The following is a 15,175-nucleotide window of genomic DNA, read 5'->3' on the forward strand; positions in this document are numbered from 1 at the left end:
CACCAGCTTAAGAGAACGCTGACACTGCTCTCCCACGCTTCTCAGCTGTTCTTTCAGCGTTTCGAGTGGCCTTTCTTCCTTTGATCCTGTTTCCTGGGTTTTTTGGACCTTGCTTTTTGTGCCTCTGTATTGCCTTTGCCTGTGTCTTGGTTTTGGTGCTTTGGACCTAGTTTCCACGGGATTTCGGACTTCTGGCTTTGGACCTTTGGACTTGTTTGTATGGATTTCGGACTTTTGGCTTGGACATTTGGACATTGTTTTTCCCTCAGTTTTGGATTTCTCGGCTTTTGAACTTCTGGGCAGTTTTTGGAACTCCCCTTGGCTCAAGCTGCGCTTGGACTTCAGCGGCCCTCCACATCAGGTGCTTCAGTAAAAAGGGGTTTGGGTCCAGTGCCCTCCTGGTACCGTCCCATCATCCTGAGCTCGAGTCGACCTCGGACTTCAGCTGTGTTAGCTCCTGGTACCTATGTTCCTGACCCTTCGCACCTGTGGCCTCAATAATTGGTGAAGGAGTATCTTTTACCTCTCCTTCACTGGTGCTTGGGGACGAAGGTATTCATTGGCATCGCAGAGTTTACGGCTTGACAGCTAGGCAGTATGCCACCAAACTCCAAAAAGATCTGGCTCTTCTACTGCAAAAGAATGCAGAGCAAGATACACAGGTACAGACAATGCAAAAAGAGTGTCAGGAAAGGTTGGACTCCATAAAACAGAGTCAACAAAAGCTGGCGCAACAATTCACTTTTAACAGAGTCTGTGCAGAACAGTTCAACGTCTTACAAGACCAGATAGACAAATTAAAAGAGGAAAACAATACATTAATTATCAAAGACCTAGAATCCCAAACAGAGTTTGATGAGGAGTGTCAGAAAGCCGGTGCCCTTCAAAAAAAGAGGCACGACCTGGCTGAGCAGAGGGCCACTCTAAGTCAGGAGAGAGACGCCTTAGGCCAGGAAGTCAGCCATTTAAAAACAAAGTTAGAAGAAAATCACCTGGCCCTTAAGGAACTTGGTGAAATCAAAATGGGTGGAGGATGCTCTGGCAAAGAATAATCAGACCAGTAAGGACCAAACTCATGAGTTGAGTCTCCTGCAGCAAAAATTGGCCCAATACTCCCAATTCAGACAGGAAGCACAGAGAGACAGTGAGGCTCTCTGTGAAAAGAATGACAGGCTCCATAGACAGGTAGCCATGCAAGAACAACTCATAGAGACCAGTAAGGCCTTAATAGAGGAGCAAAAAGGTCAGATTTGGCATGTCATCAGGAAATAGGGGCTGAAAAAGATGAGGTAAGATTGGAGAGAGAAACCCCTGCACATGACCTCAGGAACCCTGGGATCAGGGACTTTAATCCCTTCAATTCCATGTACTCTGCCACCCCCATGTCCACCGGCTCACATAAACCAAGGGCTACGGGGATGGTAGATTTCAACACAATGGGAAATATGGGACTGATAGATCAACGCCTCCCAGAAATGGATGGGCAGGCATCTATGTACAGGTTCCCAAATATCAGGGCCAGCTTCACTGATCAGGGAGACTCCAGTGAGGGGAGAATCAGAGAACTGGATCCTCAGAAATATCACCTACCTAGAGATCAGTCAGTCAAATTTGGTGGGGAATTCCATGAAAATAGGCCCACTAAGAGCATCTTAAAAACCTCTTCCCAGCTAGGACAGTGGGGGGGCGGGAGTACTCAGCCAATCCTGGGAGCAAGGGAGAGTCAGAAGACTCTTCTGCGCGCATCAGGTCTCACGAGACTAGGCCCCCACATTCTGCCAGCCATTCCCAAGCTCGCAGAATCTGAGAGCCTAGAGGATCAGACAGCGACCTCAGATAGCAGTGCCTCTGAGTCAGAGGATGAGTGGACCAGGGTGACTAGAACTAAAAAGGCCAACAAAGTTAAGAGAGCTTTACTGAAAGATCCCCTGAAGCAAATCAAGGCTATTAGGAGCGTCATCACGCCCTACCATAAAAATGCCAAATATTCAGTTTGGGGGCACCTGGAGCTGTTTCAGCAAATGATGGAGACTTTCCACCTGAAGGACAGCCAAAGCTGTATTCAGTATGTCAAGTGGACATTTTCACCTGAATGCTCCAGCTTCTTTGCGGGGCTGGAGGATCAGAAACATTGAAGGTGGGCCACCTATATGGCGGCCATCTTAAAGCATTTTTAATCCATAGAAACCCTCAAGAGGCCCGCAAGGCAGCCTACAAACTGCAATGTGGGGAAGACCAGGCCCCACAAGAATTTGTCCAAGAACTGAAATGTGCCTTTGCGCAAACCACCAGGAGGATGCGCACTGACAGTAGGGAATTTATTAATACCTTCTTTCATGCACTCCCTAATTACATTTTGACCCAGCTGGTGAGGGACTTTCATGAGAAAAGATCACTAGACTGGGTCATTGAACAAGCAACTCGCATCTACGAAGTGCAGAAGCCAATAGAAAGTAAAAGTGCTAACAAAAGCCAAAAACCAACCAATACCCCTACTGCTGCTAAGGTGGCGGAGGTGAAAGTTGCCCCCATTTTAGATCTGGAGATGGGGGGGCCCAAAAACATTCCTGTGCAGACTCCTAACAAACCAAGACCCAGAAGGCCCTTGGGCCAATCCCACAAACGGGACCCCTAACTCCCCTGACTACATCAGCCCCCGTTACAAGGGCAACAGACCCATCCTGGGCTATGTGTGGACTCCTCCAGGCCAAGGATGGGGGAAACAACCAGGCAGCCGCCAACCCAGGAAACTTCCCTCCTCACTTTCCCCAGGAGGACAGTAATCTCCAAATGCTGGGTTAAATTTCTCTCCCCGGTACCCGCCAAACACCAACTCCCAAAACAACCCTTCTTTCTTTCCCGACTTTCCTGAGCCCAGACAGCCCAATCCAGGAGAGGGGAGGCCAAGGGTGGAGGGGTACCAAAACTATCCTAACCAGGGATATATGGGAGAAGGGACGGTTACCCTTCCCGTGATCAACCAAGGGTAGACCAGAGGTCCCCGTACCAGCCAGAACGGGTGTCCCAACTAGAGCGCCAGGTCCAGAACTTGGCACAGGATTTGGGTCGCAAAACCCTCCAATGAACATGGCAACTCAGAACTCCTCAAATCAAGGGTCTGGGGCCCCAGAACAATGACGGGGAGGGAACCCTGACAACCCACCGGTTCCCAGGGAGGAGGCACAGAGGGAAGGGGGGTGTAAAGCCTTAGAGGAAGCTTCCTTCCCCACTTGTGAAAAGCCCCTGGAAACCCAGGAACCGGAACCAGAATCTCCTACCCCCGAAAGTCTGCAACCAAAGGAACAGAGGACGGGTAGGAGAAATAAAGAGCCTAAAAAGACCCATGTTGTGGAGGAGGTGTGAATCTTCCAGTTTGAAGGAGAGGGGTCCTCAGAGGATTCTGGGAAAAGGATCATCTCCTTCAGGGATGGGGGAACTCCTCCCAAAGAAAAATGGGTCCCAAGAGATCCTGATCGAGACTGGGTAGCTGTGGGGACTGAGTTAAAACCGCCCATCATCAAACCCCTGAATGACCAGCAAGAAAATCACCTTGTTCAAACCAATTATGGTGACTGCCTCCAAAAAGGGGGGGCAGCCCGGAATCAGAACCAGAGGAGCCCAGAACTTCACCCATATCCAATTACCATCTTTTTCTTACAGGTTCCCAAGATCCCAAACAAAATCCTGCCCAAATCACACATTTGTCAGAATCCAAAGCAAAGAAATTAACCCACCAATTGGCCAAAAATGTGCATTATCTTTGCCCCCTTGAGGAGAAGGAGGGAAGATTTTATGCCCCGGTCCAAATACAGGGGCAATGTTCAATTTTGGCACTGGTGGACACTGGATCCCTAGCCACCCTTCTGTCAAAAAGGGCCTTTGATCAACTGAATTCGGGAAGGGGGGAGCAATACCAAATCCCTCTTACACCTCTTCCTGGACAACTTCAGAACTTCGATGGGAATGAAATTCCTGTCGAGGGGACTGCGGATTTAGATATTAAAATTGGGTGACACAAGGTGAAGCACCCGGTCATAGTTGTGGCTCCAGAGGGCACACCATCTTTACTAGGGAATGACATCCTGCGTAGCTTGTCTCCCCTCATAGATTGTGTAAACAAGGTCCTCTGGACCCAGACTAACCAACCAATAAAATTGAAACATAGTGTCAACCATGTTAGTTTAAATGGCACATGCCACATGGTTGAACAAAAACCTGACAAAATGGAATTCCATTTCCAAAATAACTGAATCCCAGACGTGACAGTAATTGCAGTAGGACAACAAACTGGTGATGGGGAGTCCTCTCTATTTCTGAAAATCAACCTTCCTTCCAGTCTAAGGTGGCATTCCACACTGGAAGGGAACACTCTAAATTCTATACACATTCACAATCAGAAAATTCTACTCCTATAGTCCAAAATGATGAGAAATCAGCTCAAAGCTTGGCTGATATTCAGAAAATTGGAAAACAGTTGTTCATCCCTATTCAGTTAAACGAAAGGAAGGACTCTGTTCTCGCCCGAGTGTGTGTGAACAATGGTAAGAGCTTCATCAGCGAGGCCATGTTCCACAAACTCAGAAAAGATCCAGCCGTTCCCACATTCAAACTGTTAGACAAATGGGAAATGGACCTGGAAACACCCAATTCCAAACATCTCCTGCCTAGCAGGTGTATGCTCAAAATGTCCACAGGCAACAAGAGCATAGTCCATAATTGTTTGGTTGTGCGAGATGTTCCTGCTGCATTTTATTTAGGCAGTGACATTCTCAATCGCTTTGCCATTAGTTTGGACCTAATAAACTTCAAAGCATGGTCCTGATTAGCGGGTAATCCCATGGACTTTGATGACCCAGAGAAAACATTTCGGTCAGCTCAACTGCTGCCATATGCAGTTCAAATTCAGATTAGAGAGGAAGTCACCATCCAAGAACGGACTCGACATTTCTCACTTGAAGTAAAAATTAAAAGAGGACAGAAACTAAAATATCCTGACGCCTATGTTCATCTCAATACTCATTTTCAACAGCAATGGTTGGGGGTAAACCCAACACAACTAGTCAATATAGAACACCACACCATTCCAATAGAGGTGGATAACAGCGATGTAAAGAGTATCACTCTGGGCGCAGGCACTATTATTGGAATGGCGGTTGATGACCGACTTTTTTCCATAGATTTAGGTAACAAACTGTTGGGACCAATCCCCAAGGACTGTTTTCACAGTGATATCGACGATGAAACAACACCAGACAGGATCTTCACCCGGCATGGGGGGAATTTCCTGGTGTACTCTTCCTGCCCTTCTGGTAAGGAAGATGTGACCTGTGACTTCAGGAGGGATGAGGTGATCTTTCAAGTCCACCAGGGCTGCCTTCCCCACCTGAAGCCATCAGTCCAAGTCAGCACTCTGACCAGGGACTTCTCCACCCAGCTGGAGGAGGCCGCTGAGATAGCCAAACCAGAAGTCTTTCTGGGCTTCAGGCAGATGGTTGAAGAGAGAGTCAACCTGGCTGATGCCTGTGAGTCTCTGGAGCAAAAGCAAAAATTGAAACAAGTTTTCTTAGATTTTCAAGATCTCTTTGCGGTGGACTCATATGACTGTGGTCGCACTGACATCCATACAACAACAATTCCCACGGACCCTGGCATGACTCCGGTGTTTGTGAAGCAATATCGCTTGCCTCTCGCATCAATGGAGCCCCTTACTGAAATAATTAAGAACCTTGAGTCCTGTGGGATAATTTGTCCAGCCCACAGCACCTTCAATAAACCCGGTGCTTGGGATTTTGAAACCAAACGGCCAGTGGAGACTCTGTGCTGACCTAAGGGAGCTCAACAAATAGGTTCATACTTCCCGATGGCCTCTTCCCTACATTGACCAAGGGCTGACCCAGATCCAGGGGTCAAAGGTATACACTGCCATTGACCTGACCAATGTGTTCTGGACTGTACCTGTCAGTAGGGAGGACCAATACAAGCTGGGTTTACCTTCGGGGGCAGCAGTACACTTGGACCCAGACTCCCTTCGGATACATCAACTCCGGCAATTAATTTAACATCTTTCTACTTAAAGCCATGCCCGACTTGGGTGAAAGGGGTAACCTGGCCTATGTAGATGATGTTCTAATCAAAACTCACCTGTGGAGGAACACATAGCAGAGATCCGTTATGTTCTAACACAGATGAGGGCTGCCGGAGCAAAACTTTCTTTCCAAAAGGCACAGTGGTGCAGGACCCGTGCAAATTTCTTGGGGCATGAGATAACTCCTGAGGGTCTCTGTCCCCAGGAAAAGAAAGTAGAAATGCTCCAGAAAATAAAAGACCCCACCACTCCGCGGAAACTAACGAGCCTCCTTGGACTAACTAATTATAGCAGAAAGTTCATTGAGGACTACGCAGAGATCACAAGACCCCTGATCCATCTGTTGAAGGGGGGTAAAGTGGGAGTTGGGTCCAGAACAAGCCAAGGCAGTATGACAACTCAAAAGAAGCCTCTCAGAAGCGCATTGCCTAGCCTACCCCGTCAAAAACCAGGAGTTCTTCTTGGAGACAGGGTTCTCAAATACATGCTTGACTGCAGTATTATATCTAAAGCATGACAAGGTCAATAAAGTAATCTCCTATGCGAGTAAGACTTTATCCTCTGTGGAGGAAAAATTAAATGATTGTGAGAAGGCACTCCTGGCAACGGGGTGGACATTGAAAATTACCGCCCGTTTATCCAGGGGGAACACATCATAGTGGAGACTCCACACCAACCGTTGCAATATCTTCAAAGTGACAGAATCCAGGCCGGAAATGTGAGTAATTCCCTATTTACTTCCTGGATTCTGTCAATGCAAGGTTTTGCTGTGAAGGTCAGATATGGCTAAAACAAGAAGAGTCCCCAAACGCACAGTCTGGCTAACTTGCATGATTGTGCCAGGGAAAACTGTCTCGAGGACGAAAGTCTTAAAATCAAGGACAACATGGAGGCATACCTTAATTCCCCACACAAAGTCTATGAAGAAGACAAGTGTGAGGGAATGCCCACTGTCTATGTGGATGGGTGTTCCTACCATGTTGACAACAACAGGGAAAAGGAACTTTTGTCCGGCGTGGGGAATGCATGGGTGAATGATGCCCCAGAACCCTCTGCTGGGTACAAAATCGGTCCCCGAAGTAGTCAAGTGGCAGAGTTGATGGCTGTGCATCAAGCCATCCTCACTCTTGCCCAATACCAACTCCACGAACTGGTCATAATCACTGATTCAGATTATGTACGGAACGGGTTCGTGGAGCACCTGGTTAACTGGAAAACCAGAGGCATGCTATGTGCTAACAATAAACCTTTAAAACATGGAAAGTTAATACAAAATATTGATGATCGGTCACCTCGAATGGGATGACCATCTACTGGAAAAAGATTAAGGGTCATTCTAAGGTAGGGGGACCAGACAAAACTGAAAATGATCTAGTTGATCCGCTGGCCAAAACCGGAGCCATCTAAGGTGATCTACTTGAGATTGAGTCCCTGTTTGGGGAAATCCAGGTCACTGTTATCACTAGTTCCCAGACAAATGCTCACAATGAACTCTCAACTGCACAATGGAGTAAGGAGACCCCAGATGCTGATTTGATTACGGCTCAAAAAGCGAATCCAATAATTGTTAAGTTTTATCAACACATTGAGGACCCTGAGAACTTTCCCCTGACGGATACCGATTCCATTGGGAAAGAGGACCTCAGAGTGTTGATGAAATGTCCAAAAATGTTCCGAATCCAAGATGGTTTGTTGGTGAGGAGATCCATAGCTGGCCATGACCAGTGGGTGGCCCCTACCTCATTCCGAAGCCTGATGCTAAGTCACGCCATGATGCGGCCACAGCCGGTCATTGGGGGTTTCATACGACATTAGAAATCTTGTGAGAGGTTGCATATTGGCCATAAATGGGGCAGGACCTCGACCAATACTTGAAGGGGTGTCTTGTGTGTGCACAATTTCAGCCAACATCACTCACACACCGTGCTCCCCTCCAAAAGAGGGGGATAACGCTGCCTTGGTCAGATTTGCAAGTCGATTTTATCAGGCCTGTGATTTGCTCCTCTAGGGGGAACAAGTACATGTTGACCGTAACATGCTTGTTCACTAAATGGGTGGAATGTCTCCCGCCCCAAATTGCAAGGCAGAAGCAGCAGCTGCCCTGATGATCAATCACATCTTCTTGCATTTTGGACTACCCCAAAGGATTGAGTCAGACCGAGGTAGCCACTTCACCAGCGAAGTGATGACAAAGATGTGGGAGATACTTGGGGTCAAAAGGAAACAACACATTGCCTACCGTTGTCCTCTAGTGGTGGAGTTGAGAGGTACAATAAAACTATTGTGAGCATATTAAAAAAGTTTGTGGCAGATTCTGGGCCAACTTGGGACATTCGATTACCCCTTGTCCTGATGGCCATCAGATCTACCCCTTCTTCTGCAACAAAAATGTCTCCATTTGAGCTGATCACTGGACGAAGGATGGTGCTACCCCAGCATCTGCTCTACAGAACCCAAGAGCAGACCGTGATAAATGCCTCCACAACTCATGAGTATGGTGAGAATCTGAGAAAACACCTTCAACATGCTTTGCCTATGCTCAGCGGAATCTAGAGAGATCTGCAGACAGCATGAAGACCCACTATGATCTCAAGACAACTAAAAAGGAATACAAAGTAGGAGACCGGGTCTACTTGCACAATTTCCAAAGGAACCAAGCCAAAGAGCACAAATTCCTCCCAACTTGACGGGGCATTTTGAAATCGTGGACAGAATCTCACCAGTCGCCTACAGAATCTGCATCCCCAAGGGCAGTTTGGCAGAGGGGGAAGACAAGTGGGTCCACATTAACCAGCTGAAGAGTTGCCATCTCAGGCATACTTTGCAGCAAATAGAGGAGCCTACCGGAAACTCAGAGGGGGAAAATCCGGAAACATCGAAAAATCACTAAATGTTCACTGTGTATGCGCAAAAAGAGTGTTAAGACCATTAGTAAACATAGATGGGGAATATTGTCAATTATAACCAATGCAAGTGTCTTTCCCACTGCTGACATCCCCAGATGAAGCGTGGACACAGTAGTGGGAAAATATCCATAACCATGCTCTGTTCTATCTTCTAGCATCTGGACTAAGAATCAGGCAAAGGATTACCAAGGAGGACCACTCGGGGACCGGGAGGAAAGACCCAAGGAGCCTGGAGTGCCGCTCCATACTCCCAATCAGAACCAGCAATACTCCTGACCCGAACTGGTGAGGAGAGCGGGTCGCCCCCAGCACTGACGGGAGAAGCAGCTGAATTTCTGCACATGGACAAAAGAAAAGAACATCCCAATCTCCCGACTTCCCCTTGACGGGCGGTCAAAACCAAGTCATGAGGGGGGGGGCTCTGTGGGATGTAGTGACCCACTCCGCTATGCTATGCGGCCTCACCCTTCCAGTTATGGGGAAAGAAACAGCAACAATGGTGGCAAAACCCTTGTGCGTGCCAAAAACCTACAAAAACCTACAAAAACTGTGTGCTTCAGCACACAAAAAGAGGGATGCACAACCTACCACCCATGATACATGTGCGGTGGAATAGAGCACACCTTGCAGAAATGTGCCAGTGGACTCCATGGCCAGCAAACAGTGTACAGAGAGAGAAGCAGCACTTTGCAATTGAAACCCCAAAATGTGCCTACACATGGCATTTGATTTGTTGCTAAAAACTCTTGTCAAACATACAAAGTCTGAAAACTGACAGCCTCTATGCCAAAATCTGGGTGCAGTACCCGGGGCTACCTGAATGACAGCTGTCAGAGGAGTACTGAGGAAACTTAAAATGACCGAAAACTCAAAAGTCTGCTGAATTAGCAAATATAAACAGGATTTTTGCCAAAAAAGGAATACAGATTTTAGTTGTGTTTTTCCCACAGATTTTAAGGCCAAGAAAGAAAGGTATTTATGTTTGATGTAACAAAGAAGAAGTTAATTAGCCTGGCTGAAGCTGCAAGAACTGGAAAAGCAGGTTTTTCTCCCAGAAGGAGGGCCTTCCTCTCAGCAGAACTCACTGGGAGATGTTAGTTGCGGGGTTAGAACAGACTCTAGTCTACAGAGAGCGTAGGAACAATGAAAAGCCTTTCAGCCCAGGAAGCGGAAGTGTGAAGGCAGTCGTAAACTCTCTTGGAAGAAGCTTCCCCCAAGGAGGGGGATGCACTGGACTCTCAAGAGAGACAAAGGGGTGGAGCCAAGTGACCATCTGCTGTTAAGAATGAACAATGAACAATTTTTAAAAGACTCATAACTTGTTATTCAAAGAGGTGAAAAATATAAAAAGGACAGAGTTGTTAATTAAATTTTTGGTGGCACGTGTGAAGAGGCAGTAAAACTGTGTGACATGTTCTAGACAGGAATGGCAGTATATGTGGTTTTATGCAAAATGTATTAATGTTAGAATTGTGAAAATGTACACGCACATTCCTAGGTGAAACACACACATTTGTGGAATGTTGCCTACAATTTGGAAATTGTGTTCATAGTGATAAGGACAAAATTCTGTAGAAAGTTGAGACAAGATCCCACAGCTACAGGGTTTTGAGGAATAGCTGCTGCATACAATATGTCATCTTTGTGTGTGATTTGTATAAAGGTGACCAATGTAGAAATGTACATTTAATATCAAATCTGATTTTGAAACCAGTGGCTAAAGGGAGGTCTCTGAGGGTTGTAAAACAAATCACAAAATGTGACATCATCCAGCCTTGATCCAATCACTCAAACTGCAAGGCGGAGATGCAGTGTGGTCCTATCCCAGCTCAGAGGGGCAAGCTTAGCTAAGCCGGCCCATACACCCCCTTTGTGATGTCATTTTAATGCATAAATAGAGACAGCTGACAACACATTGGGACACTCACTGATCCAGCCACTTTCCTGATTCTGGCAAAGCACTCGGATCCAGAACTCACCATCCAGCTTTAATATTCTTCCAGATTCTGTTGTAAAATCTCCTGCTAGCAATAGAGAACCATTGATTTCCAGCAAGACCCCAAATCCTCAAATGTATTCTTGCAACCCAGTAAAGCGCTGTGGTGTGAGAAGGCCTTTTGAACCAGTATCCTGAAATTCTCTGGCTTGCCACCACTAGGCTTGCCTGAGGAACTTGCCATCGGGCTGATTCAAATACCCACAGACTAGGAGGGCAGATCCTGTGCAAATCAAGCGACCGGCATAGCTGATCCAGTACCGTGCCAGAGGTGCTGTCTTTCCTAGACCAGACCAATCCTATCACCAGAGCTGACCATTTAAAAAAACTTATCCTGTGAGTATTAATAGGAAGCACTGTGGCCCATAGTATATTTGCATTGTCTTATCCCTATTTCAAACCCATCCTACCTTTCATTCAAAACCAGTATTGTTAGGAGTATCTTTGCATTGTCTTATCCCTATTTCAAACCCATCCTCTCTTTCCTTCAGAACCAGTATTGTTAGAACTTTGCGCTGACCCTTTTCTCATCTGAAGAAGTCGAGTTTCCTTAGCAGGTGGGTCACCCTGATCAAGTGACTGTAAGATCCCTGTGTGGTATTCTCTTTTTCATAGTCATCCTCTAATGTAACCAAACCCATTTGTCATTTTCAAAAGTGCATTTCTGTTTTCCATTCTCGCACCTATCTTGCAAAAACGACCTTTACTAAAACCTCTATAACACCCTCCGTTTTTGTGATAGAAACGAAAATTCAACTCCTACTTGTACCTAACATCTGTAGCTATCCACGCACGGAAAAGTTTGCCACAATTTTAAAAAATCTGAAAGGTTTACACGTGTGAAATAGCTCTAAGCTGCTTCCAACTTGGACTTTAAGATTTCAAATGTGTTCTTTGTACTAAATCATTGCTTGTGCTGGTGTGCAACTGTTCAAAGCGGCTCCCATAAGAATTTATAACAATTTAAGTGTTTTTGACCACATTTGGTGCTTTGCCCAGTCAATTCTAAAGACAATTGTAAAAGCCAATCTGACAGCTGAAAAGTCAATTCTGTTTTTCTCTTGTGTTTTATGGAGGGAAGGGGGGACTGATATTCTGTTTGATTTCTGCTATTCCTGAATACCTGTTCTCTCCTCCTATCTCTTTACATTGCCTATTGGGGGTTTAAGGGTGTTGCAGGGGGAACCTCTAACCATAATGCTATCTGATCTGAACCAACACAAAAGTATTATTTTCTGTGCTGCATTTGTTTTGCTTATTACTTATTCCTAGTGTATTAAAGATATTAATAAAACCTATTGTGATTACATTTTAAATACATAAATACATATTTACCTTTGCAAACTAGCCCGATTCCTGGTTCAGTGTGACCGGGGGGGTGGGGGGGGTTCCAGGAGAAGGGTGTGATATGAGTGGTATATTGTTCAGAATATTGAACTTATAGACAAAAATAAATAAGGGTTTCAGTTGTGCACTACATGCTGGGCTTTGACTTGGGTGTGTGCCGGATTGAAATCACTTACAGCTCCCAACCTTCCCAACTGTGAGGTAGTGAGGGACAACAACTCCTTTCCTTGTTTTTGTTCTATTTGTGGCACAGGGTTTGAAGAAGCACTACATCCAATAACACAATGGTGTTAATTCAAATCATATTGCTCCCTCCAATCTTTCTTAGATGTGCTAGTATTGACCAGAATCACCAGTATCGAGCAGAAGATGGAACAATTGAAGCATAATTACACCCAGAGCCTGATGTACATCAGATGCATCGAGAATTCTTCTGCAAGTGAATGTGATCGTAAGTTCTCAAGAGTCCAGAACATACCAATATCTGTACGAGGCCACGTTAGGGGCATTACTACTACTAAGTGTGGGATTTGGAGAGGTGCAGACAGTAGAAATGGTAAAAATAGGATTTAACTATTTAATAATTATGTGTTTTGGTGTTAAATTGGAATCCAGTGATCCTTCTTTGAACCATAGTAGATTGTGTATTCTTATTATTATTCTTATTATTCTTCTTCTTATTATTATTATTAATAATAACAAGTCGTCAAGTAAAGATTAGTAATTATCCCAATACAATATACATATGAGGGTGTGCAAAAGATAACCAGAATCTAGCTTACACCAAGGTGTTGTCGAAAGTTCTTTTTACTTTTACTTTTACACTTAATTAAATACATTGCAGAAAAGGTTGAATGTAATACTTTAGCATTCTTTAAATGGACTACGAGAAAAAAATCGTATTTTGCCAAACAATGTAACAGGCTTACATAAATCACTTGCTGAACGCTGGCATAAAAGCAAAGTTTCCCATTCTAACTAGTAGTGGGGGTGGATTCAAGAAGGACACAATCTCTTGGATCAGCCAGAATCTGCTTAGAGTTTCCATTTACCAAGGGTGGGAATCAATCACAGCTTTACTTCCCTCCAGGGATGTCCTTTCACCACAATGCCTGGGGTAGTATAAGTGACATCACACCATCTTTGACCCCCCGGATGACATCACAGGAAGTGATGTAATTTGACCAAACCCCAAGTGGCATGACGGGAAGAGATGGCAAATGACCTTCAGATTTTTCAGATGCATCTAGCACCCATGTTTGCAGGCGCTCTCATTTCAGCCCGATCTAAGAACCCAGGCACAGAGGGAGGCATGTTTTGTCTACAATCACACGTTTGGGAAATGTCATTTTCCAGATTCGATGTGGGGTCTATATGTAAAACATCTTAATGCAGTATTTGTAACAGAGTAAACAAAATCTCTAACGCAGGCTACAGCTAGTGTATGAAACATCAATGGACACAGAAATGCAAGTTATCTGTGGCATCTGCCCATGCACGTTCCCCTTTTCCCTTTCCCATGCACTTGCACACTCTTAATGTCGCTGGGCCTAGTAAGATCATTGTTTTTGTTCTCCTCTATTCCCCTCACTTTGCCTGGTCGCGCTATGAAACACTTGTGTATGAGCATGATATAAAAAAATATCATATCATTAAATTGCTGTGTTACACAAGCCAAAAAAGCACTCACCTGGGGATGCATGCGCTGCTTTTTGCCCAGGAGATAAATGCTGCATGAGCAAGGCCCGAAAATGAAATCATTGACCAGGATTTAGTATCAACAAAATTCCCTGGCTGTAAATGTATCTATGAGTCAGCTACCACTATGACTGAAGAAACATATTAGACTGGTCTGCGTGCACACAGTGAGTGCACCTGATAATGTTATATTTGCTGTATAATACCTGGTAAAGGTTCTTTCAATATACCCAAGACTCCCCATAGTTTTTAATATCTAAGTGGAATACTGGGTGCCAGAGGATTTAAAGAAAAATAAAAAAAAACATTTAAAGTAATACAACTGCTGGACACATAAATCCATGGCACCACACAGTTATTTTAAATTGAAAACACCCACGAGTTGCTTCTCACCCTGTGACTCACTGGCAGACTTCAAGGCGCGCACTGCACACTATTCCTTTGTCAGACTCAGTGGTGCCCAATGGCATAGCACAAAATTTAACAGCTCCTCTGCCAGCTATGCTGTGCCCCCCCCCAAGCTCCTTAACAAAGCACAGTGCATCCCACACCCCGTGCCGGTCCGGATCACCATGTGTGTGCAATGTTGATGAGGATTATGCCGCTGCAGGGGCATGCACTACTGCATGTGAAAGAAGTAATTATGTTTTTAAATCTAAGCTTAAATGGTTAACGTAATATAGAAAGAAGGGGCCGGTGCCAGGTCCACAAATATACCAGCCACCAGTGGTGGCTGGTCAGTTGTTTTTTTTGGAGGGTGTAAATATTTGCCACAAGTGTGTGATTGCGACAGAGCGCAGCGAGGGAACACAAACTAATGGAAATGGGTTTGTAGATTGTGAGGGGGGATTTTTCTCCCTCCCCTGAGAACATGTTTTGAATAATGGTGCATTACAGAGCACACTTTCTGTGAAATTGTGGGTCAAGGGCCAACAATCAGTTTTTTAGGGCGTAGGGTAAATCATGAAAAAAGTACAATAGATGTAAGTCACCAAAAGTGCACAGGGCATTTCCCAATGCATGATCATGCCAGTTCCTGCAACATACGGCAGTATAAAAAACATTTTCATACTGGCTGTACCCATACATTTCCATCCTGGCTCCACCAACATTTGCTAGTATTCCCATATAAGACCATGCTCA

General features: G+C 45.2%; 1 protein-coding gene across 4 annotated transcripts in view; it reads left to right on the top strand.

The window, feature by feature from the left end:
* LOC138576579 (CD209 antigen-like protein C) overlaps nt 1-15,175 on the top strand; it is a 315,008-nt gene that overhangs the window by 222,787 nt on the left and 77,046 nt on the right. For 3 of the 4 annotated variants that reach the window (XM_069649567.1, XM_069649566.1, XM_069649565.1), the window contains one exon: nt 12,663-12,785. The exons of the other annotated variant lie outside the window; for it this stretch is intronic. In XM_069649567.1, the coding sequence (XP_069505668.1) occupies nt 12,663-12,785 (123 nt within the window). The remainder of the gene's footprint in view (nt 1-12,662; nt 12,786-15,175) is intronic. 4 annotated transcript variants of the gene reach the window in all.

Source organism: Ambystoma mexicanum, chromosome 1p (assembly GCF_040938575.1).
Source record: "Ambystoma mexicanum isolate Mex_15411 chromosome 1p, UKY_AmexF1_1, whole genome shotgun sequence".
Classification (NCBI taxonomy): Eukaryota; Metazoa; Chordata; class Amphibia; order Caudata; family Ambystomatidae; genus Ambystoma; species Ambystoma mexicanum.